We start from the raw sequence: 26,193 nt of genomic DNA, 5'->3' as shown, positions 1-26,193 counted from the left end.
GGGCTTAAAGAGACTGCTGAGTGCTGGGGAACCAGCCAAATATGTAAAGACAAATGTACTTAGAGTTGCTGGCTTTTCATAAATGATGTGGTTGCAGAGGACCCTTAGTGTGGCATTAGCTTCTGAATGATCGATTGTTCCATTTGAAGCTGACAGCAAAAAGAAAATCAAGCATCAAGAAACCTTTCAGGAGCAATTAGGAGGCTGTAAAGGATTGAGAGAATTGGAAATCATTAGTATTTGTAGTTCTCAGAAACCATTAGGCATTCAGAGAAGACAAGTGTAGTATGAACAGGTTTTATCCAGAAACTGTAAACAGCAACAGCAGCTCAGCGGCAGGGCTTTATTGAAAGGAACCCTGTAAAACTGCTAAAAACAAGTACAGGAAATGTGATGAAATTATAATGTAGTCTGTGACCATGCAATAAAAATTAGCAAAAGAGCTTAGTGTAATCTTTTAAAAGCCTAGTAATTTGGGTATAAACTATTTTACCTCATTTTTATTATTAATGAACTCGTTTTAGTGTCATATATATACCTTTAGTATTTCTAAAGCAAATAATATTTCAACGTCAAGTGGTGTGTTATCTCCATCCCCCACCTATTCAGTCCCTTTGGACTTGCTCTATCTGATATTGTCATGGTTACATCATCAACGCCTGCCGAAAGATTCTTCGTGGCCCAGAAGGACGTCCTCCACACTCCACACTCAGCAATAATATGCCAAGTGACTCGAGGCACAAAGCTGTCCCACAGTGCTTTGCAGCGGCGCCAAACTGGCAAGACGTCTCTCGTCTGACTTCCGTGTAACCACGGGCAACTCCCGCTGGTAAACTCTCAGAACCTGTAAACGGAGAAGTTAACAATAAACCTACGTCTGTGTCAATATAAAGTTCATACACTGGATTTTTTTGTATCCAACAGTTAGGCATATTTGTCATGGAAACATTTGAATAGTCTTTTTTGTACTCAGCACTTCTTCAAGTGTAATGTCTTTTGACATGTTTTATTTAAACACATTCTCCACCTGTAACATATTTCTGAGTAAAGGACATAATTAAAGTACATCAGATTATTATTTATTTTAATAAAAATGATGTTAAAAATTATTTTGGTAAAATAGATACTTTCTTTTTTATTTTTATTTATAGAAAGCGTATTGAAATATGTTCCCTGTGAAGGACTGGTGTGTTCCCGCCTTGCGCCCAATGATTCCAACCCTGAACTGGATAAGGGTTACAGATAATGAATGAATAAATACTGAAATATGTACAAAAACATACCTTCAGTGTCTGTTACTGCATATTCATATCAGTCACACTTCAACATTCTTACTCCAAACTAGACATTTCATAGTTTCTGTGCAAGAAAGTACTGTATGATAATGAAACAATAAAAATACTTTAAATGATTTGTATATTACAATACATTTATTTATGAAAGAATCCTATAGCATTATAATCCAAATTATTCCATCATGAACTGGATTCAAATACATTTTCTTTGTCATTTCAAGTCACTCATGAGCCTCAGATTCCTGAGTTTACAGCTGTGCAGCTTGGTGAGCATAGCTCAGAATTGTTTTTTAATTAATTAAAGTCAATAGTTTTCAATCTACAGTTAAATACAAAAAACCTTTGTTGGTATGTAAAAACAAACTTTAAAAAGTGCTCTAAATTTACTCAAATGTACTTGAAACGTACATAATTTCCACATGAAATATGTGAAGTATTTTTCTCTACATTTATTTACTTTCACTATGTGAAATAGTTTATTATTGTGGAAATGATGTACACCTTTATTAGTGCACCTTGCACCCCTTCAGATTGTATATATTTATTTTCCCTGAGGAAAGTGCTGTATCTGGACACCATCTTGGGACTCAGCAGGGACTCTCTAGTGCAAAACCTTGGATTGAAGGACTGTGGAAGGTTTCTTCTCAGAGAACACTGCATGTGACAGTCCTGGAGCAAACCAACAGATACAGCCACTACACAACTGAGACACTACACAAACACAAGATTGAGATACTTCTTTAAGAATCTGATTTTCATATGCAAATTAGCTTCTTTCTCATATTGAAGGACAATTATCTCTGAACTTAATATTTCTTCTACATATATTTAATCTAAAGAAATTATAAAAATATTTCAGTTGCAGATAAATAAATTATAAGCCAGTTATGTACTATTTAATGCAGCACTCACAAATATATATGGGTTAAAATCCCAGTCAGGAGAGGTGTGAGAAGTCTCCTTCTGAAAACTATCCTTTACAGGTGGCCTATGGCTTTTGTGTTTATTGTGAGCCTATTTGCAAATGGCTAAAAATAACCTGATTAACGAGAGAGGTGGGAGCGAAACTACTGAAACTTTGGGTGGAGATTCATATTCATCACAGTTTCTTTCTTGGTATGAAGGGCATGGATCATACTTCAGTAATGAATTTGCAGATTTCTTTTGCAAACTATCATCTAAGGCACATAATGCAACACTTTAGGTCCAAAGGTCCAACTTCATAGGAAAGGAATAAATAACAATTTTTTTCCCTTGATGTCGCAGTATGATTCGTATTGGCATAAATATTTTCACCTGCGATATTCTATTTTACTTGACAAAATGGCTTGAGCTTTGATATAATGTGTTACTCTACACCAGCAAAGTAAACATTAGCATTTATTAAAAGCATTTTGAAAAATTGAATTTTCTATGAGAGATTTACAAGAACGTGCAGCGTCTTCAAATTTACCTGTTAGTGACCTGCTTTACGGGATTTTCTTGAACTCGAGGTTTAGTAGCGACCACCTAGCAAAAGTAAATATACATTGCATTTGTCAACCTTTTAAAAAACTTGCAAGGAACATTACATGATCACAAAATAACAATTAGACATGTAATTAACCCTAATTTAGGTTTTACATTTTAAGAGAATCAAGCACCCAATAGGTTTCTTTTAAAGGGCAATCTCTACAGTAAACTATTTCACACACAGCCACTAAATGACTATGTTTACATCCAGGTGTACTGAATGAAAGCAAAGGTGTAGAGGAAGGCAGTTTTACAGCATTAAATTTTTCTTTTTGCTATTAACTTAAATATGTTATTTTGAGGGCGGCACGGTGGTGCAGCAGGTAGTGTCGCAGTCACACAGCTCCAGGGGCCTGGAGGTTGTGGGTTCGACTGTCTGTGAGGAGTGTGGTGTGTTCTCCCTGTGTATATGTGGGTTTCCTCCGGGTGACTGTCTGTGAGGAGTTGGTGTGTTCTCCCAGTGTCTGTGTGGGTTTCCTCCGGGTGCTCCGGTTTCCTCCCACAGTTCAAAAACACACGTTGGTAGGTGGCAACTCAAAAGTGTCCGTAGGTGTGTGTGAGTGAATGGTTGTGTGTCTGTATTTCCCTGTGAAGGACTGGTGCCCCCTCCAGGGTGTATTCCCACCTTGCGCCCAATGATTCCAGGACCCACCGCGACCCTGAACTGGATAAGGGTTACAGATAATGGATGAATGAATGAATGAATGAATGTTATTTTGAGGAACAGAGATGAGTTTAGTGCTTTAATCAATGATATGAATGTAACTATAAGGATCGGTGGACTTGTGTATAATTCCAAAGGATTACACATATCTCATTACACTTAATTTTGAAACAGCCTATAATAAGGTTAATAAGGCTTAATGTCGTGGTACCAGAGGTAAACTGAGGGGGTCAAGGACCAGCCATTTCTCTGTAACCGTTTCAGATTGAGGGCCACTCAGAGGCTCTCGAATTTTCACCTGAACCTCCAGATATCCTCCTGTAGGAGTCCGTTTCCTGAAGACCTAATTAACATACACAACATTGTAATAAAATCACATGAATTGGAAGGTCGCTTTATAAGAATTAAGCCAAACAAATGTAAAGGCAGTTTTCTATGTAACTATGATATTATTTATGTAATTAATTCAATACAATGATGTGAACAATGATCGACTTAAAACAAAACTTTTAAAGGGTTAAACCCTCTTTAAAGCAGGTCTAAAAATAATATGTATTAACCTCTATTAGCTGTCTGATCTCACACTTGGTCTCCAGGGAGTCCAGCTTCATCTGAGCAGAGCCCACCACTCTGTCAGTCTTAAATAGACCACTAAAGTACACCAAGAGAGTGAGAATAAAGTGTTACATTAATATGACAAGCCATGGGGTTTGATTGGCAACATCAGAGAACATATTGGCCAAATGAAACATAATGTGTCACATATTGATATTAATGGGTTAATGCTTGTTGCATTTATTTGTTTCATACTTTTCATTCTGATACAGTGTAGTGCTGTAAACTGAACTCCTGTGAAAAGGAAAGACATACTCACCCTTTCTGAATGATCTCAAATTTGATGCCTTTCGATAAGATGACTCTCTTAAAGCCTCTATGGTTACGTTTAATATGGAGTGTAAACTGCTCTCCAAATTCTTCAAGATCAGAAAGAAAACGTTAGAGCATTATATTGAACATTACAGACAAAATCTAAAGGAATGACCCTTACCATTCTATCAGACAACACCTCTATGGTGCTACTTTAGATTTAGCAGTTGGCTCAAACTGCACTGAATTATTAAATAATATATAATACGCCTAGTTAGAGGCAAATATGAGATCATTTATGCCTATAGACTGCGAGACAGTCATTAGAATAAAATACATATGCTATCTACAAAGCGTAAAGAATCAAACATCACACAAATAATAAAGTCAAATAAATTTGCTGATCATACATCCACAATACTTCACTGAATAATATCATTTTGACTGTTGTGGACGTTACCAGGACTAGAAGAGTTTTTGACTGAGTGAGTTTGATCCCTCTGAGCTTCTTCCTGACCAGTTGTGAGAAAACAGTACACAGTTACATTTATTCGACATAAATGAAACACACCCATGCAAATAAAGCAAAGAGAATCTACAGAACATACCGAAGTAGGAAAAGCAAACATGAAACGCACACTGGTGTCTAAATCGATTGGAGAAATGCCTGTTAAAAGAATTTAACATATTTTTATACAATGTCAAAGAATATTGTCAAACTGGGGCATGCTTCATCAAACTTAATATACAGTAGTAAGTCAAAATTCTATCATACAGCTTCTGTCAGATAGTTTCAACAGTTATGAGAAAAGTAAATGAAAAACACCATGGTCAGTACCTTCAGGTAAAGGCAGGTTGACCCCTTTCACGATGGTCAGCACCATTTCGCTTCCACTTAATTCTGGGATAATCCTACACAAATGAACAATTACCAAAATCTGCAGTTTGCATTGACTTGGGAAGTGATATGAAAACCCCTGATTGCAGTTTTCAGATATTTATTAGGTATATCTGATGGATCTATGAGTAAAAATACACACAAACCAAGTTTTTTCTGCTTATGCCAACAATGAAATGCCCCAGACACAGCAAGCTACTACACACTCTGACCACTTGAGGGCACCCAACACAAGAATACAAGCAATGCCTTACATTTACTGTTAGATTCCGAAAGATATATTGCAGCAGGTTCATGACCGCAAATATACAACATTGTGATAATTGATATTTCCACTATATTCAGTATGTATCACACATGTATCACATATGTATTTCAGTATTATTCATTATTTAAAATTGTTCAGAGATTTTTGGTTCAGAAAACTAACAATAAAAGAGCAGCTTAACGGCCTTATGGGCTCATACTCATTCAGATACTTCTTGTTATTCGTTTTATATATGGGTTGTTGTAGTTGTTGCTTATACACTGTCAGAAAAAAAGGCATGTTACGGGTACATTAAATGTAACTTTAAAGGTGTAGTAGTGGTTTTAGTGTCCAGTTACAACACATTCTCCTATACATTTTCACTACAGAACTGTGGATAATAAAATATAAATCCTGGACATGTGGCGTATGACTCAGAAGACAACTTTAAAATCTACAGTTAATTTGAATATGGTCCAATTATGTTTCTTAAGTAAAGGTACTGAATATGCACTCTTTAATTGGTCTAAATCTGTCTATATAATCTGTCTCTTTTATGACTCATTCAGCACGTCCGATATGTACAGAACAATCATGGTATGTGACGGCACGTATGTCACTAACCTAAAGATATTAAAAGTGCGATCCTCCATTTGAAAATTGGGGGCTGAATATCCTCGGTCACTGGCTAATTTTAGAATTTCAGTTTGAGACGCACACTCTTCTGCAAGTCTCTCAAACCTAAAACAGAGTAAAATACACATTTATATATTTGAAACTAAAACGTAGACCAGATTGTTTATATAAAATGGATTATACGCAGAAGAGGGAGACGTTTCCTGACTTTGTGGTCTCAGTGATGTTGCCAATGTGGCTGAACTGTTGGCAGTATCTTCTACATTTCTGTCGGACATAAGGAAAACTTGTTTAAGCCTTGTACAAACAATTTAAAACTACATTTAAAATATAAATAAGGAACAAATCTACATTGCCACAAATACAACAAATAAAAACTCATACCCTTATATCACTGTATACAAGCTCGAAGAAATATTGTATATGCTTATACCCCCTGGTTACCCTTTGATTTCTACACCACATTTGTGCCTGATAAATTAGGTGTGAATGCTTGGCAGACCTCTTCTTGCTGGTGAAGAATTTCAATCAGTTGGTCATATACATGGCTGGTGCCAGGGCAAGGAGAGGAAAGCACCTCATCAATTTCCATATCAGCTGAACTCTGAGAATAATGGCAAGAACACATAAAGACATGAATACACATGAATAAACTGTCTGAGGAAATCAATATTCAGTCTCAATCCTATGGTTTATTTTTAATAGCTTCTACTGTATTTAATGTCTCGTGTTCTACGCTGTTTATCTACTTCATCATTGGGGCAGCAGTAGATCAACAGCCGACCTGGAACGATTGAGGGAAAGGCAGGTACACATTAGCACTACATAAGGCAGGCTGTTTTTATTTTGATGTATTTATAAAGAGCACTTTTAATGAGCTGTATAAATAAATTTGCCTGTGAGCATTCCATCCTCACTAGTTTTCTTTTATTGTCATGATATTTGATTTTGAACTGAGTTTTACACATACAAGATTTATCAGTGCTACATCTGATTAATACCATTTTATTAGAGCAATAAAAATGTTTTTCCATTATAGATAAGCTGTTTTTCCTTTCAAAAACAGATATTCAAACAAGCCTTGAGGTTTCGGGTCAAGTGATTATTTTACGAAATCTGTGTGTACATACGGACATAAAAACAGTAAGTTATTAATTTTATTATCATTTACAAACCATGGAAGGATCAGCACACGGCCTTTCCTGCTCTGGAACCATGGAGTTTACCTCAGCCTCTTCTTGAACTGAACATGTAAAAGGTAATAGAGAATATATGCATTTATGGTACATGTAAATTTAAATGTATCAAAAACATAGAAAGCATATTATTGCTCCTCATTTACAGTCAGGAGCAGACAAAAGGCTGAAAAGGGACTAAATGAATTATTTATTTATTTTTACTGATGTTTTTGGTCACAGCATGGGGTTCATCAGTGGACTGAGAGGAGACTTTCTGCTTTTCATCCAGCAGGCTCTCTGAAGGAGAAAAAACATGAAAAAAAAAGGCCTGAAGGAGACACTGAGACTGAGGCTAATCTGGAGCATCAGGGAGGAAATTGAAGCCTGCTGATTATCATGCTGTTGCTTTTCCCTCATTAGCTCTCTCTTTCTCTCTCCCTCCCTCTTCATTAACTGCCCTCGGCCGTCCGTGCCCCTCAGTGCACACAGCAGAGACCCAGTTCCAACTTCAAACACTCCTGCGCTCTCTTTGTCCCTCTATCTTAAGCCTTGTGTAATATCAAGTGTTGTATTCTTACCACTGATACAGACAAGAATGAAACAATAATGCAAATGCATTGTATGTGTGCATAAATTCTGTGTGAAGATATATATCACACTTTCAATGATCTCTATCAGCTGATGTATTTTATTTATGTGGAAATTATGTTCACAATCAGTGCAGTGAGCAATAATACTCAGTTGCAACAGTTCAGTTGTAAGCTATAAGTGTCTGCAGGTTTTATGACTGTTTGGATTAATTAAGCCCCTCCCTGTATTATTTCAGCTCTAATAATTGAAATATTACAGGCCAGGTTTCAGTCATGTAACATCAGTGTGCTGCAATATGTAGCAATTTACCTGCAACATGATATTTGGACCATACTCCACAGGCACAACAGACACAACAGCTGTTTGGAAGGCTGCAGGGCTACAGACACAGCTGGCACATAATGTGCTGTAGCTTGTGAATCATACAATGCTAGAAACTGCGATGATGGTGGTAAGCAAAGTAAGCAACCTAGATTTTTTTTATTGGAAATTTGACTCGATTAATAACCTGTTTATGACGCAGATCAATGTTTTATAACTCATTATTAGAACTTATGATCCCAAAGCAGCCTTGAAAGTAACAAACAAAATCACCAGGTTTTTACTGTGTATCTCCAAAAATATATATCAATTTTCTCTGATTTATTTTTTTCTTGTGAATTTGCACGTAAGAGGATATAGCAAGGGCTGTCTTTTGCATTGACTGAAACCTTCATGAAGACTGGCCAAATTGAAATGATTTGGAAAAAAGACTCTTCACATTATCTTGCATTAAAGAAGGCTTTTGCCTTCTTCTGTAAATTGGCCATTTTGGAGAAAACTGGGTCTTTCGGACATGTACTTAGCACGTTTTACCACTAGGGAGCAGAAGGAAACCAGCATGTTCAATTTCTTCTCGCTTGGAAGCTTCCACTATGGAGTCTAATTTCTGAAAAAGCAAGAGAGAGACAAGACAAACCATTAACTTGACTTATGACCTTCATTATTGACTTTATTATTTTGCATGCTGCTATAGTCATCCATCAGAAGGGCTTGGCGCCACGTCTGCTGAAGTTACGATGGCTGTTTGGCCTCGAAGACCACACAGGATTTACAGCTCTGACCCACATCCATGGCTTGCTGCCTGAGGCGGGCACAGATGCACCAAGATGCCCATCCAGTTCTCACGCCAAGGGCTGGTACTGTGTGTGTGTGTAGGGGGAGAACTAGAAGGAAAGTGTGTGTGCGTATGTGTGTGTGGATGTGTGTTGGGGGAACGATAGAGAGATGTGTTGACAGTGACACACAGGTGGTACCTTAGCTGTCAGGTAGTCACGCTTGACCTGCTCTGTATCTCCAGTCTGTTCAGCTTGGGCATCTGCCAGTTCCTTTTCCTTCTCTTGGCTCAGCACCTCCAGTGTGTTCTCTGTAGAAGGCATTACACACAAACAATAGTGTTGGCTTAATTTTCAGGACTGATGCTGAAACAAGGGATGCACTGTTAATCTATCTATTCTATCTATTCAATGTGAATTAAGTGCCTCATTCTGCTATTTATACATTTGCTATAACCACTGTCTGCATCCATAAATGTGCACACGGAATCTACATAAAGGTGCATCCCCATCTAATTCTGAAAGCTTTTAACTATTCAACTCAAACTAAAGCTTTCATGTAAAAATGTAGGAAGAAATACATGGTCAAAATGACTCCAAAAAAAATGGCCACTTTAAAATAGAAATGTCAATTACAGCACAAACGTCATTTTCAAAATGTTATTTTCAGCAAAAAACATCAGCAGGGAATCAGATTTTTGGCCTAACTCCCACCTAAACATATTTTTTCAGCTTGAGGGTAATCAAACCCAGCTAGTTATACATATCAAAGAGATAAGGGAAGCTAATAAAGCCAGGGCACAGAACAATGCCATATCTCTAATTCATTAACACTAATAAGAACCCTTAATTCCATTACTTTAACCAGCATCGTCTTCTTCACACTTCACAAACCTCTGTCTGTACTGTATGACCCAGTCCAGTGTAGATCAATAGCTAATTCACTCCCAGCCTTTGAAAATGTGTAATCTATAGCGAACTATAAATCAAAACTGACCATTTACAGACCTCCCAATACATTTCATTACAAAACCTGCATTCATTATTATGACCAATGGTTCTGCCGTGATGTGAGTGAGCACTGCCATTCTCTGATATAAAGATTTTGTTACTTACATCTTGACATAACCCGTGGATTAAAAATGACCCAGACGCTCCATGGGAATCTTATTTGGTGTTTTGAGGAAGGAGGTGTGTGATACAAACACACCATTTATTTTCAACAACAACAGAGACATGATGAAGTAGGTTTTACGGCTTTCAGTCAGTTCTTACAGCTCTCAGTTAATTCCGGCAATAAACAGCATTCAAAAGGAGGAATTCGGTGGAAAGCATGTTCTTCACAAAGTCAAAACAGCTGACTCAAATCCACTGATACAGACAAACTGCAATTAATCAAGTGTTATAACAAATAATAATGCTATTTGTTGTGGAATTATGTTTTTATATGAATGAATCAACACTTAAACATTTAAATACAAGCTTCAGAAATGTAACAAATAACTTTATCTTGTAGAAACTCGTCAGTTTCCAAAACAATGATTGGACAATTAAATGTCTTATAGAATTTTTTTTAGTCATTTTTTACATATAACATCTACACTCTTACTATCCACAAAGGTTATAAACCTTTGGCATTTTGATTAGATTACAGTTATTAGTGTAAGCAGAATCCAAATATAGATTCTTAGATAAAAGAATCACAATGAGCATCCAGACTGACGCTCATCACTGAAAGAGGATGCAGGTGATAGTGTGTTGTTTTTGGGATATCTTGGGCTTTCTGTGGATTTGACCTACCAGGTTTTAACAGACCTGTTTGTGAATTTAGATCTGGTTCTTCTGGGTTAGTTAACAGCTCCTGTTCATTCTCTCCTCCAGCCTCACTCTCCTTCACCTGTCCAAATAATGAACACATTCGAATAGTGAATGGAACTTTGTCATTCATTTGTGGTTTTCATTATAAAATGAATAAATAGATTTAGCTGTTAACCAGGAATCGTTGATGTTATGGTCATAAAGACTTAAAATGAATTACTACTGAAAAAACCCCAATAATATTCAGGAAATAAGTACTTTAAAAGATAAAAGTACTTTAAATTCATTTGATCTTTTAAAAATTTCACAGTGCTGACAGTTTCTTCAGTGTAATCTATAAATACACCCAGGTAGACCTAGCGGGCACATCGACGGCTTAAAAAATAAATAAATAAATAAAACAATGGCTGAAAAGCTAATCAAGAACACCATCTTCACGCTTCACACTTCCGACCAGCCTCCGTCCGATTTTTCATCAAGCGAGAAAAGTACACAGCATGTAATTTTCTCTCAGGGAGATAAGTGGAGTTTTTTCCCTCCACATACCAGGTCTTTCTTACCTAGTATGAAAGGAATGGAGGCTTTAATTTCCCCTCGTAATGACAGGGGAAGGGTGACATAGACAGCAGAGCTCATGACAGAGAAAGGCTTTACAGTAACAAAGATTGTTTTCCAAGGGACAGCCGCGGGTAAACACCTGTGCTGTTTATGACAGGGATTATTCCTACAGCTGGCTGAGGCACTTCAAAGCGGTAGAACAGAAAACAATGTATTTTCTGCACGGTTAAATGTGTGTTGGTGTTTTAGTATAAGAAAGTAAGTTAACTAGTTGCTTAGATGAATAAACCTGTAATGCAGCATGTTTCCATATGGCAACAATGAGTTTCTGTACATCTTTCCCTGACTAAACTATATACATTTTATTCTGGACGATTACGTAAAACTGAATGACATTATTTGGAAAATTTTAAAATGATACACAATTTAAGTTTACCATGAAATGTGTTGTTTTAGCATACAATTTTTTTTATGAGTTTATATGAATTATATGAGTAGAATTACTGTCATATGGGGGCGGCACGGTGGTGCAGCAGGTAGTGTCCCAGTCACACAGCTCCAGGGACCTGGAGGTTGTGAGTTCGATTCCTGCTCCGGGTGACTGTCTGTGAGGAGTTGGTGTGTTCTCCCCGTGTTCGCGTGGGTTTCCTCCGGGTGCTCCTGTATCCTCCCACAGTTCAAAAACACAGTAGGTGTACTGGCGACTTAAAAGTGTCCATAGGTGTGAGTGAATGTGTGTCTGTGTTGCCCTGTGAAGGACTGGTGCCCCCTCCAGGTAGGCTCTGGACCCACTGCGACCCTGAATTGGATAAGCGGTTACAGATAATGAATGAATGAATACTGTCATATGTTTCAGTAGTGTGCATAGATACATAATGGCACCTTTTTTAAGTTTGAAAAGTTTCTTAAAGCAGGGTATGCATTTTCTCCACTTCAGCACTATTGCTGTGTCTGATCCACTCGTATTAGTGCAACATACCGTGTCAGCATCACTGCAGTGCTGAGGATAAACCATACATGTTCTGTGGTTTCTTGCGGGGGGGTTGACTATGGAAGAACAGGGTGAAAGGAGTCAAACAAAGTATGCAGAGCAACAGACTACAGTCTGTAATAGTAGAAATACAATGTGCTTCTGTCCGGTCGGTGGAGATGATGACATGTATACTGAGTCTAAAATATTATAGTCTGTGGTTTTTTTTTTTTTTTGGTCCAGGCTGTTTAACAATATTTTTTATTATTTTTATAATTTTAATTATCAAACAAATTAAGAAAAAGTAAAACACACACGTAGCCAAAGCATTAAAACAGTCAAACTTACTGTGTGTGCTGCGTATATAAAGTCAAACTACTCAGTTTAGGCCAGGTATTATCTTTGGAAAGAAGTCCTAATAGTGTGACAATCGCAGTTCACAGCCAGCATTGTGCCTGTAAGGCTTAGCATGGCACATTATCTGTAAAAATTACATTTATTACGGTAAAACAAACATTTAAACCCCCAGGGTTTGATTATGTGATAACACCTGAATTACCAAGGCAGAAAATTACCTTAATAAATAAAACACATTACCTGAGGTGCTGGGGAACAGCTAGGTGATCCTCCACAGTCACTCATGAAGGTTTTCTCACAGCAAACTCTTAGATTTGGGCTTTAAAAATAAATATTTTAAATGTTTCAGGGAAAACTGCTAGTTATAAATTAAAGTTAATGTAAATGCCGCTAGTTTCAAGGCAGTTAACGTTAATTAAAGCCAACGTTAACGTCCATTCTGTCTGTAAATTGACAAAATAACGTACAAAAATAAGGTAAACAGCAGTTATTAGTGTTTCTACTATTATAACAAACAATATTTCTGAACCAATATTGTACATTTACAGCGTTAATGGATGTTTATTTAATCTGCTTCCGTGATTCTACGCGTCGACGCTTCTCTTCTCCTTGGTAACGGACACTAAAGAGCTCTGAATCGATACCAGAAAGAATCAGTTCTTGAGATCCCTGAATATGGGCAAAGAGAGTCGACTCTAAAGTTGTGACTCGATTCCACACAGGGGCATTCCACACAAACAAATATCAGGAAACAAGAATCAGTTCAAACTGAAAAGTTTCTAGTTTGTTTTCCATCTTTTCCACCCTGAGATAACAGTTGGTGATCGACATAATTACGACTTTAAACATTTATCCAGGTATTGGTAGCTTTAATTAGATGTTAGCTATAGAACAAATAAATGTTCTTTGGATACAGGTTTTGTTTTTAAGAGCTTTGGAACTAGCCAAACATTTTATATATTAGTCCAACCATTTTATGGTGATGTTTAACATCTCAAATGCCCTGCAGTGTTCACATTGAAGGCTTTGTTTATTGTTCTCCATTTTTGCATTTAGAGTTGAGATGGTTCTAATTTTGGTGGCGTGTACGTGTGTGTGTGCGGTGCAGAGAATATTACTGGTCAGAGTTTGCTGGATTTTCAGACTCCAGTGCAGTTTTCTCACTCTGCGGTTCTCCTTACAAGTGGAAAACACCCAGACCTGACAAGAAAGTTGGCAATGTGAAGAAAGTGTGAATAGTTCTGAGCTAAAAGAAGCTCAGAAATTTGTCACAGTTTTTTGGAAATAGCATGGAAAGAACTGTCTCAATGTGAGAGGAAGAGAATTTATTTATAGACTTTAACTGATGGAGAGAATGTGATGCAGAGAGGGTGAGATAACTGTTTAGAGGGAAAATGTGGTATGTGTAAAAGCATTGAGCGAGTGAGAAGCAGCATAAGTCAGCAACTTGAAATACAATAAAGATTTAGACATACACACACACACACGTACACACACACACAGCTTCAAACCAGTATTACACACTATTCTATGCTTTAGGTATTCCACAACAGCCTTACCCATTGTGGCACTGAGGTTATGTGTTTCAGCACTGGCTGTTCAGTAGCAAACAGCACAACAGCTCAATGGCATATTAGTTGTAAATGTTTTGCAGGAAATTCTACCTTGGTTTGATTTTCTGAAAAGTCCTGGATTGACTTTCTCAACACCCGTGGACTCTGCTTTCTGTTCAAAGGCTTAACTGTGGTCTGAACTCTTTCCAGTCTAGGTAAATAACCCAAGGTTGATTTTCCATTTAAAAATGCTGTTACTGAGCTGTGTTGCTATTGCTAACTGAAACTACCCAGGAAGCTAACAACAACAAAACTGACACCATGATAATGTTAGCTCAACACCACAATAAAAATAGTCATATACAGTTTCTCATTATTATTAGAATGGGACGTAAGCACTTTTGGTTTGAAATATATTTGTGGATGGGATAAGGATGGGTCAGATGTATGTGCTACATTCCAACATGCAATGTAAATGTGTGGCTCTTATTGCCATTGTGTTGTTAATTAGCCTGTGGACTGCCATTTTTCTCTTTTGTTCTTCTGGTTCACAAACAGCTTGCAGCTACTCACCCGCTTGGCACTGTGGGAATGGCTCTGAGATGCTCAGCCTCATTCATTAAACGCACTGTGTCTTGGGGCCTCTACACAACTCATCCTATCCACACTCAGGGGCTTCCTCAAGTGTTCCTCTAATTAGTTCCAGCATCGCTTTCTGTTGTTTTTCACCAAAAGGGTCAACCACTGAGCGGTTGTAGTGAATGCATCTAGTGAACGTTCCTGTGTTATTCACATGCAGCCCAGTGCTGCGAATGAATGTGCCCACTGTAAGAAAACTAGTTTCAGTAATTAAAAAAAATGTTGCTTGTTTACTTGTTAATGCTCCCAACGGAATTAGTCTTTGAGATAGTATGTCTTTATGTAATTACTTAGTCCTGCACCAAACATTCTAGACTAGACATTCTATACTAAATAATCATATTTAACTAAATAAGTACCTATCATTAATTTCATAATCTTCCAAATTTTCCAAAACTGCTTCATCCTGATTAGGGTTACATGGGTCTGGAGTCTCCCTGGAATCACTGGGCACCAGGCAGGAACACACCCATTCCGTTGCAAGCAATCAAGCACTCACCCAGTTCCTCTCGCACCTGTGAACTACTTTGAACAGCCAATCCATATACCAACGTGTTTTTGGATTGTGGGAAAAAGCCAAGACACCCGGAATAAACCCATGCAAACACAGGAAGAACACACCTATCGCCTCACAGTGACCCCAAGGCTCGAGCTGTGTGGCATCAACCTTTTATATTATTTAAAATATTTTTCAAAATCAGCATGTTTCTGAAGGGAATGTTGACAGAGAGGTGAAGGAATATAATACAAATATTCACCTCCCGTAGAAATGGAAAGAAACATTTTTTTATTTATTTAAAATTTTGAAGAAGAGAAGGTCTATCCCTAACAATCATCTCAGGTTCACCATAATACAAAGAGTACAATTGTTGTGTTGTGGACGAGGAATTGCCCCTTTTGCACTGCCGGTACTTACAGCACTGATGCAGCAATTGCTGACCTTGTTTAACAGTGTATGCCACACACTTACACACACACACAAAGAGCCTGAGGAAAAAGCCACACTGTTGTGAGTAACGTTGACTCTCCTGCTCTCTGTCTCTGTGGCTCAGGCGGATCAGCGTGACTGACCGATCGTTTTTGTCTGTGCTGAGGTCAGCCCGCGGAACTGTGGGATCAAGCTCAGTATCAGGGCTCAACATCTCCGCTACGACTAAAGCTATGGCTTCACAGATACCAGAACTGCATCTGAACAATGGGACACACAGTAAAATAAATAACTAAATAACAAGGAAACATTTATATTTTCAGTGTTGCTTTTCTGTTTATTGGATCACTTAAATTCACATACAGTGGAAAATAATTGAAATTCACAGGTGTAAAAATGTCTCAAAAACAGAAACCAATATAAAGTTAAACTATTTTCCAAACAGTTGTAGACCCCACTTTAAATTGGTGAATTAAAGGGGCATTTTTGTGGACACAGGTATTCAGTTGTGTGTAATCATACATATACAGAGAATAAGATGAAGGGGTCTGGAGCAGCCACACATATGTCTAAGGTCACCATGATCAATGCCAAATGTCAGCTAGAAGGGTATAAATGCCCCTGCATTGGACCGTGTAGCAATAGAACTGCATCCTAATGTGTATTGAATTAATTTAATTGGAATTTGTAATCCAGAACTAATAATCCAACATCAGTACCTTCATGAATGATGTCAAACTCTCACATCAATGTTGGCCTACCAGAAAATTAGTAGAAGCTTTTACTGCAGCAAAAAGTTCTCCCCTTCCTTTGAGAAGAGATATTAAATGCACAGGTGTCCACACACCATTGTGTATATAAAACAAAAAAGGAACAATGACAAGACAGAAACAAACAAACACAATATGGACACGGAGTAATTCATAGGTGCCATTTTGCGCCATTAAAGCAGGTGATGAGCTGGAATAGAAGACCACAGTTCTCATTCATTGTTCGGCGAGTCAGTTTGATAAAACCCACCGACAGCAATGAATGTGAATTGGGACCCTAAGCATCCAGTCTTTCGCTTCACTGGTCATTCTGATGTTGTGAGAGACACTTGGGCGGCCATCTTGCACGTTTAGTGTCTAATCGGTGAGGCATGTGACGGCGGTGCCATTTATCTGAGCTCGAGAGGAAGGGTACACTCAACACTCGATGGTTTCTCTCACCTTAAAACTCACCGACAGCGTTGAATGTTCACTGTCACTCGCTTGTTGCTAATGCCCTAGGCCCTATATATTTCATAGAATATCTTACAATCAAAACTTTCCCATAAAAATACAAGCCTAATCTCTAATTTCAGCTAACAATAGTTTGAAATGAAGTAAATAAAATGTTCTTAGTAAAAATCCATAAACGTCTCTTCAGTGTTAGCAGTCTGAGGTACATTAGCATGCTAATAATTCGTGTGAACTGACATAAAAATCCTAAAGTTTCATGTGTTATTTTTTTCATAATCTAAAACGAAACTATTTACAAATGTTATAGTGTGTTTAGCAGAGGAACACATCAAAGCCATACAACAACAGTATTACAAGCTAGGTATGAATTAGCTAAATTAGCAACACAGTCTGGGCGAGCTGTTATATTAAACACTAGGAAAGCAGCTAATGCATGGTGCTAATATGTGGCATATACGTAATATTATTTATTAGGTTTATATGTTGACATCTGCAAGCTATAGATTGACATTAGAGTAACTACTACATGCCAGTACTTACACATACTGCAACAAAGCTGATGTCCTTTATGTACAGAGAATTTCCATAACATACACACAAAAAAATCTGTTTTGGAGTAATTCATCACAAAATGTCCAATAAAGTCATATGTATACACTAAAGATTACGTTTACCAAAATATAGCAAGTGAGGTAGGCCTATATTAGCATGATGCTAATCTGCTAATACACTACATGTCCAAATGTCTGCAGACTCCTCATTCAACATTTCTTTTAAAATGAAGGCTAATAAAAAGGTGCCTTTGCTGCTTTACTCTTGCAGTAGTTTACACTAGATGTTGAAACATTTCTGTGAAGATTTCACAGCATATCGCCACATTAACTTTACTAGGGTCGAGTACTGATGGGTGGATTACTAGATTTTGATCCCAGATCCCACTTTAACTTTTTCTAAAAACGGAATTCTCCATCACTATAGAGGATGCCATGTAGCCACTCCACAGCTCAGTGCTGGGTGGCTTTAAACCCTTAAACCAGCTGATGCTGATTGTATGGAGACCTTATTCCTAAACCGTTATTTCATGCTTTTCTATGGAGGTTAAAGCCGTGCATTCACAAAGAGTGCACAGTGAAATAGCAGGATTCACAAATCATAAGGGTTGTCTACAAAGTTTTGGACATATTGAAGATCTAATGCTACTAACATTACACCACAGACATGGAAACCATGCAACAGGAATTAGCAAAGTAGCAATTAATAGGAGATAGGATTACTGAATGTGTTCATTAGCATGAAGCTAATCTTTCACATTCTGGATAATAATGTTGCAGCAATACAGTAGCTAGACATATTGCATATGAACAGACATAAATTAGTCAAAAACAGAAGATATGAACATATACATGACATTACACATAGAAAAACTCATTTTTTACTTACTGTGTTTAGTGTGCGGCGGTTGAGGCCATATGTATAGTGGCCTAAGCTCTGGGGCCAAGCATGAAATATAGCAAAAGCACTGTGGGGTCTATTATCTGATCTTGGGGGAGGGGGAGGCCAAGGGTGAGCGGGAAAGGAAAGGGGGCACTCAGCTTGCTGCAGAGAAAGAGAAAAATGGAAGGAGGAGGGGGTGGAGAAGGAGGGAGTGGAGATGGAGAGAATGCATGTGTGTGTGTGTTTGTGTGTGCGTGTGTGTGTGTGTGTGTTTGGGCAAAAGAGGTTGGAGGTGGAGGGTGGGGGGCTGGTGTTGATCGATTCCAGGCTCCACATTTCCAGACAGTCTGAATGGCAAAGGTCAAAGGGTCTCATTTCCTATGAAAGAGGGGCTGTCTGGTAGTGACGCTTGTCCGTTTGTCTGTCTGCAGGTCTGCAGGTCCAATGTGTCCAAATACATACAGAGGGGGAAAAAACATGGTCAAGAGAAATGCACACCTTTTTTTATGATAATGCTTTGTCCTATAAAGGTCTGACCCATTCTGAACAGATAGCTATGTGTGCACTCATATTTGCGCATGTATATACGATCTTGAAGCTTGTTTCATATGCAAACAGTGGGAGGAGCCAAACTGACATGGTAGCCAAAAAGTAATACAGCAATAAGAAACCTAGTTTTCTAAAATGCTTAATAATTTTATACCACCATCCTTCATACCTGAGCAGGCTCCTAGTAAAATTGTACATTTATATAGGAAAACTGCTTATAAGAGTATACTACTACGCAGCATGACTACATGCACAGAGAGTGTGCAAGCAGTGATGACACAAGAATAAAAAGTAATATTCTAAAAAACTATAACATTTCTCTAGTGCAGGACACATATAGGAGTCCTTTACAACTTTCCATACCATTACTATAGGTTTGTGTATTATACACCTGGACACAACAACGTTGGATTGACCAAATCCTAGAATTTATCTCCAAGCTCCTGGTGTAAACATGACAGGTTTTGACCTCTCTTCTAAGTTTTCACCCTAGATTTTAAGCAGCTAAACCACACGAGCACGCAGCCATCGGTTGGTTGCAAACAAGGCACAGAAAAGCCGGGGGAAGGGTCTCAGAATAAGAATAAGGAGAATAAGGGCCAACGGGCCTGCCCTCCCTCCACCACCTGGGACTTGAACTCATGACCTTTCGTGTGAATGAGTTCAGGGGCGAGCTCGGCCATTTCTGAACACGACTCTGCTTGGGTACTTTTGATGAGAACACGGCTTTCTTCTGTGTTTTTTTTTAAATAAAGTTGAGCATTTAATTAAAATAGAATCAAAACTACTCATATATATATTACAAAGGTTAATTGTACACACTGAGATTTAATGATTCTACTGAATGTAGATGATACACAAAGAATAAACAAATTTTCTCTATGTAAAACATTACGTATAGCTCTATACGTAAATAAAATGTCAGTAATAATGCTTATGTAATTATGCTTATGTGCCTAATACAATCCTAACAAAATGGCTTCTTTCACTTTATAAAAGTGTCAAAACCCATCAGACACATGTACCAATGTATCAGACATTAACCAGTCAACATTTGTTAGCTAGAATAGGCAGGCCTCTGCAAGTTTAACATTCTCTCCACCTTGTAATGAGTGCAGTAGCATGCCGGACGTTGCGGCTAGTTTAGCTCCGGGCTGAGGGACAGTTATTGATGAAGACGTCTGTGACACCCCCCAACCCCCTCCGTCTGGATGACTGGGTCCTAGTCTACCTGCCCCAGACAAGATCAATACTTTAATGCAATTGCTGTTTGTTTCCACAGGCATTGATACTGGCACCTAAGCCCTGTGCATGCACTCAGACACATGGAAATAACACCACAACCAATAATAATAAATAAATAATAAGTCTTTTAAAAAATTCACCCAGTGTGAGAAGAGTGTAGCTGTGTAATCTGAGGGAAAGGAGGACGGGAGGAAAGGAAGGAGGAGAGATGAGTGTGTACGAGCACATGGGGGGATGCATGCGTGCCGTCGTGGATAACATCACATTAGCCTCTCTCCTGCGGTGGTGTCCGAACACATAAGCAACACTTGTCACAAATGTCACGTCAGATTTGTGCCGCCGTCCAGAGCTAGGGCTTTTTGGGCAGTGACAGCAGTGCCAGACTTAGATAAGGCAGAGATATATTAGAGAGTATATACTCATATATTAGTTAACTATATTATTTATAATATAGCATTTATATATATACACTGCTTTGTAGTATTATGCACTACAATATACAATATATTACAGTATACTACCTTAATTTATATAGTGACCATGCAATGCCTTGTTTTATCATTCATTCTGTTTCTCTCTCTCACTACACACACACACACACACACACATATATACTGCCATGACTGGCTCTACAACTTCACCAGTAATGGTACAGGCTTGTCAAAATATGTGTAGACAGAGAGAGTGACAGACATAGAGAGAGAGAAAGAGAGAGAAATGTAAGAAAGAATGCACTTACCCCAGCCACTGTATGGGAAAGCTCTGATGTATACACCCAGTCTGACTCTCTCTCTTCCTTTCTCTATACATTATGCTCTATCATTCCTGCATTCCTCCATCTCGCCACCGTATCCCTCCCTTTTTCTTCCCCCTTCACTCCCTCTTTTCTCCTTTCTTCTATTTTAAAACTCCCTCACCTCCTCCACCCTTCACTTTCTTCTCACCCCTCTCTCTCTCTCTCTCTCTCTCTCTCTCTCTCTCTCCTTCCCTCTTTACTTGGGGTGTCCTGTCGTTTTCAAGTTGAGCCACAGACAATCTGGTGTTTCTGTAAGTGTGTGTATGAGTGTGAGTGAGAGAGAGAGAAAGAGAGAAAGAGAGAGAAGTGCAAACCAGGACATGCAGGCTGTGTCAGTGTGAATGAAAAAGGATTTGGTTCTCCCTTCTCCCTCTCCCTATCTACTCCCTCACTGCTTGCTCTCCCCTTCTTTACACACCTTCTCTCTTGCCCTCTCTCTCTCTCTCTCTCTCGCTTCCACCTCTTTCTCTGTCTCTCCCACCTCTCTCTCCCCCTCTCTTTCCTCTACCTCCTCCCCCTACTCTGTCTTTCTCCCTTGCTCTTTTTCTCTCTCTTCTTCCCTCCCCCTCTTTGACACACTCTTCCCCACCCTTCTCTCACTCTCTCTGTCTCTCCCCATCGTCAAACATTTTCACACACCAGACACCAGACATTTATATTTAAACCTCTTTCCTCGTTTCCCTCTCTCTCTCTCTCTCTCTCTCTCTCTCTCTCTCTCTCTCTGCTCAGTCTTGCAGACACACACACGCTTTCCTCCCACAGTGTGCCAGACATTTAACCCTTTCCCCTCTGACAGACACAACCCTAAACCTGCTTAAAGCAGCATGAGTGTGTAATCAGTGTAAGAGTTAAACAGCGCTTCCCTTATGCTAAATCTACCACTAATTGTTGAATGAATTATAAAAAGGTTTGATATTGTCTGGTTAATATCATAAAATGTGTTATAAAATCCATCATGAAGTATACAATAATATAAAATATCACTTGTATGTCATACCTTCCGTGAGGTGCAGCCACAGTTGCCTTAAATCCACATTTTTACATCAGGCCTAATTCACTTGTGCCACAGTGTAATGCAAATTCTAGAGAGATCCAGTCAAGTCAGATCCAGTCAACAGTAAACTTTGATGTTCTTATTGACCTGTGGTTCATGCACTGTTTAAATCTGTGTGGAGGAAACTCTTTTCAAATACATTTCTTTTCTGATTTGGTTTCTCTTCCTTATATTTTTTCCTTCATTACAAACTATTGAGATGAAGATATGTAACTAAATTGGCCAAAAATGCATATATCATTCATCAAAACAATGGTAAATATAAAGATAAATGCAAGGATTTGGGTACACACTGATTGATATGAATCTCTATTTTCCGTGACTATAACACTTCATATTCTGACTGTTATTGCGCTCTGTCGTTCTCATTATCCTTCTTCTCTCCTTCGTTCCGTATTGATGTGATGCTCTGCTGGCTGCAGGTTAGACCCCACCTCCCTCTACTCAGCCCACTTTATCCCCACTGACCCCTGACCCCTCCACTCTGCAGTGTCTGGACTTCACTGACCATTCATTACACACACACACACACACACACACACAAACTGCAAACCCACATCCATCTGACCATGGTCACTCAGACACGTTTGAAAGCGTTTGCCGATAGTCGATAGTGTGTGTTGAGGGGGTTGGGCTGTCTTTGTGCTGATGGAAGAGAAGATAGAAGGATGCATGGAGGTCAAAGATCATTACAGAAATAGGAATAACGAAGCAGCTTGTGGTGTTTTGCACTTAAAAAGTTTCAGAATAAAAATAGGAACTACAATTTTGTAATAACTGTTAGAGAAACCCTTAAGAAAAGCTAAAGTACCCATATCCTCCACTTGTGATCTTTTTTTCCCCCACTGTGATCTACTAATAACATCTCTGTTTCATGTACTAACCACTGTCACGGTCCATAGTTACAGAATTAAACAGCCTTTTATTTTTACTGTAATTTTAAGACAAATTTGCAAATACACTCTCTTTTGTTTCCCTTGCACGGTGTTTCATTTAAAAAGCACTCCTTTTAATTTCAGTGTTAATGGGTGGGGCTAAACTGCAGCCAGGAAAATATATATAAATATGTTGGTTTTGTGACATCACAAATACAGCTCAGCTTAGTTTTAAAGACCCTCCCTCATCAAAGTTGTGTACAGTCAAATCTGGTCATAAACAAGGGTATGCAACTTGGACCCACTGTTTTGATCTTTATCAGTTTGATGTTTGTGTAATAATAAATGTAAATAATCAAAATATCAAAGGGGGCGGCACGGTGGCGCAGCAGGTAGTGTCACAGTCACACAGCTCCAGGGACCTGGAGGTTGTGGGTTCGATTCCCGCTCCGAGTGACTGTCTGTGAGGAGTGTGGTGTGTTCTCCCTGTGTCTGCGTGGGTTTCCTCCGAGTGACTGTCTGTGAGGAGTGTGGTGTGTTCTCCCTGTGTCTGCGTGGGTTTCCTCCGGGTGCTCCGGTTTCCTCCCAGAGTCCAAAAACACACGTTGGTAGGTGGATTGGTGACTCAGAAGTGTCCGTAGGTGTGAGTGTGTGAGTTAATGTGTGTGTGTGTGTGAGTGTGTGTCTGTGTTGCCCTGTGAAGGACTGGCGCCCCCTCCAGGGTGTATTCCCGCCTTGCACCCAATGATTCCAGGTAGGCTCTGGACCCACCACGACCCTGAACTGGATAAACCATTACAGATAATGAATGAATGAAAATATCAAAGTATAGACAACAAAGATTACATTAATAAACTGCACACATTTAAAGACATTGTAAACTGTGCTTTTATTTTAAAGGAACTCTAGGTAGTCATTAAAAGTACAGCTTCATAATCATTATAATTAAATATACTCACCTGTAATAGGAAGAATAGAGCTTCTGTCTTTGCAAGTGTGGGCTCAGCACTGCAGAAACTGCAATGATTAACTTTTGTAGGACCACCCCACCCCCCCTTGATTTTCAGAAGTGATGTAAAAGCGCATTACACTCTACAACTCTAGAGGGAGCTCAGGAGCAGAACCAAATCTCACATAGGTTTCCTCTCACATAAGTCTGGTGCCACATTAAACCTGCTTCCTAAACACAGCAGGTGCAGTAACAGCCTCCAATCCACTGGAATATCACTGTTGAGATCTATTATAATAGTAATTCAATCACACGCCTCCACCACATTAGTCTACCATCTTCAACCAATCAACATACTCTTTATTATTTCCCCTCTGCATTATTTAAATATATAAAGTATAAAATTTGGTCAGCAGGGGGAGTTCTGAGCTGAGCGCTCAACCTCAATCTCCACCTATGAGCAGAGCCATTGACTCACAGGCCTAAGGAGTCTATGTTGGCATTGACTTGCTACAGAAACATGCATATATATGAATTAGGGCATGGTGTAATTATATATCATAGGTAAATGAGACACTAGAAGGCAGCACTTGATTGAACCAGCACTGAAGCTGGTTCAGTTTCATGAATCACATTATGAAGGCTCTGTATATGGTTCAGAGCAATCAAATCCACTTTAGCTTTGAAGAATAAGAGCTATTCCCTTAATCACACAATGGTGTGCTAAAGTATTGGGTTGTGTCACACAACCACAGCCGTATAAACTGTGAGAAAGCATTGACCTGTGCAGTGGGACACTGTAGAACAGCTGCACATTAGTCTCAGGACTAGACACTAATCCCATGCTCTTATCAGAATTAAAATATAATTTGAGGCAGTAATTATTACTGGACTCTTAAAGTGCTGTCCCGCTAGTGGTGGGCTCCCTGCGGACCCTCTGATGGACAGACCGCATTATGAGGAATTGAGGAAGCATCAGATACGAGAGCAGCTTCCTCTGGATGAAGGCAAAAAAATCTTTAGTTATTGGATAAGAGCCGCATGATCAGACAGAGCGGCCATTCCTGCGTCCAATGGAGTGACCCGTCTGCGAAGAGCAGCAAAGAGAAAAAAGAAGAAAAAGGCCTGAACGGTTTGGCTGTCATTTTTCCTTTCACTGCTCTCCACATCAAGCGACACACGATAGTTCAGGAAGACGCATGGGAAGTGTGCATTAATGACATCACCGCTTGACCTTTGACTCCATTACAGCCGGCCTTATACCATTCTTGTGTAGGGTAAGGTTACGGAGAGATAACGGACAAGGGAAGACCTTTTAAGGCCCTGATGCACCCAGACACAGCGCCCCCCAGAGGATAAGACTGACTGCCGGTCTGAGTCCAGTCATTAACACAGGGATTTTTAAGCTTCTTTACAAGAACATTGGTTGTAAGAAAGCACTATACGTATGAATTTTGATTGATTGATTTATTAATAATGCACTTATCCAAAAGCTGCTGAATCAAATGTAACTTCTGACCTTCTATATATGCATTTTCTGACACAAAGGATCATCTCCTACATTTAATTTACAAGGAATAAGCTCAAAAAAAAATCTAATTTCTATTATATATATATATATATATTTTAATAACCCTAACACAGGCTACATCTGTGGGCAAGGCCCTCCCATTCACACTGAATCAATAAGGAATGTTGTAGCCCTTATTCTAGCCTTCATTTAATGTATATTAATCAAACTTAAAAGGCACAGTGCTAAAACTGCCTGTTTAAAATGCTTTCCGTAAACCACAAGAACATGCAGGAAACAAATAGGATATGGACCCTTTAACCCCTCCTGCAGCATGTGCTGTTTCTTTACTGCAGGATCAGGATGAGGGATGGCTCTCTGCAGATCGGATGCTGATCAGAATCGAGGGTCGAGAGGACCGCAGAGCCCAGGATCAATACCATCAGCAGAGGGAACACTGAGCCGATAGTGGACTGAAGAGATTCATTTACAGCAAGAGGATTTCTCCTGAAAATAAACCGGCAGCTCATTCAAAGTGAGCCTGATTAAAGCCGTGATTAACCCCAGGCTTCAGGAACAAGAATAAAGTAACAGCAATCGTTCTTGGGGGTGGCAAGGAAAACAGCCTTTTAGTCTGAAGGATGAGGACTGGGAAAGGGATGAGTTCTGTTTATTTCCGGTATTGTGCAGTGATTAGTTTGGGAGTTGGGAGATAAGTTAGGAGATCCTCCTATATAAGGGACAGCCCGATAG

General features: G+C 38.9%; 1 protein-coding gene and 1 long non-coding RNA gene across 7 annotated transcripts; one reads left to right on the top strand and one right to left on the bottom strand.

Annotated features, from left to right (window-relative positions):
- Window positions 1-1,456: 1,456 nt before the first annotated feature.
- LOC136665414 (coiled-coil and C2 domain-containing protein 1A-like) lies at window positions 1,457-13,883 on the bottom strand. Of its 6 annotated transcripts, XM_066643034.1 has the most exons (20): window positions 13,232-13,294; window positions 12,926-13,004; window positions 12,338-12,405; window positions 11,863-12,157; window positions 10,783-10,879; window positions 9,184-9,293; window positions 8,744-8,816; window positions 7,520-7,594; window positions 7,295-7,362; window positions 6,622-6,723; window positions 6,328-6,386; window positions 6,108-6,224; window positions 5,177-5,250; window positions 4,947-5,005; window positions 4,799-4,850; window positions 4,346-4,445; window positions 4,032-4,122; window positions 3,683-3,814; window positions 2,749-2,804; window positions 1,457-1,964 (listed from the first exon to the last, which is right to left on the bottom strand). In XM_066643034.1, the coding sequence occupies exons 4-20, from the start codon at window positions 11,866-11,868 to the stop codon at window positions 1,940-1,942; spliced, it is 1,296 nt and encodes a 431-aa protein (XP_066499131.1). In that variant the 5' UTR covers window positions 11,869-12,157; window positions 12,338-12,405; window positions 12,926-13,004; window positions 13,232-13,294; the 3' UTR covers window positions 1,457-1,939. The 6 variants fall into 6 exon arrangements, with proteins under 6 accessions (XP_066499131.1, XP_066499129.1, XP_066499128.1 ...); XM_066643032.1 differs by lacking the exons at window positions 11,863-12,157; window positions 13,232-13,294 and adding an exon at window positions 13,804-13,883; XM_066643031.1 differs by lacking the exon at window positions 11,863-12,157.
- LOC136665416 (uncharacterized) lies at window positions 13,434-26,104 on the top strand. Its single transcript, XR_010795241.1, has 3 exons — window positions 13,434-13,542; window positions 15,930-16,084; window positions 25,797-26,104. It is a non-coding gene; the product is annotated as an uncharacterized lncRNA (long non-coding RNA).
- The last annotated feature ends 89 nt before the right edge of the window (window positions 26,105-26,193 follow it).

The sequence above is a fragment of the Hoplias malabaricus genome, chromosome 13 (assembly GCF_029633855.1).
Source record: "Hoplias malabaricus isolate fHopMal1 chromosome 13, fHopMal1.hap1, whole genome shotgun sequence".
NCBI lineage: Eukaryota > Metazoa > Chordata > Actinopteri > Characiformes > Erythrinidae > Hoplias > Hoplias malabaricus.
This window is presented reverse-complemented; position numbering and strand designations above follow the sequence as displayed.

Excerpts from the sequence above, each read along its gene's own strand:
- LOC136665414 (XM_066643032.1), bottom strand. The coding sequence starts at position 12,373 with ATGGTTTATCCTCAGCACTGCAGTGATGCTGACACG. Across the intron at positions 5,251-6,107 it reads CGCACTTTTAATATCTTTAG|GATTATCCCAGAATTAAGTG; the intron begins GTTAGTGACATA and ends TCATTTGTGTAG. Across the intron at positions 4,446-4,798 it reads CAAAAACTCTTCTAGTCCTG|AATTTGGAGAGCAGTTTACA; the intron begins GTAACGTCCACA and ends CTGATCTTGAAG.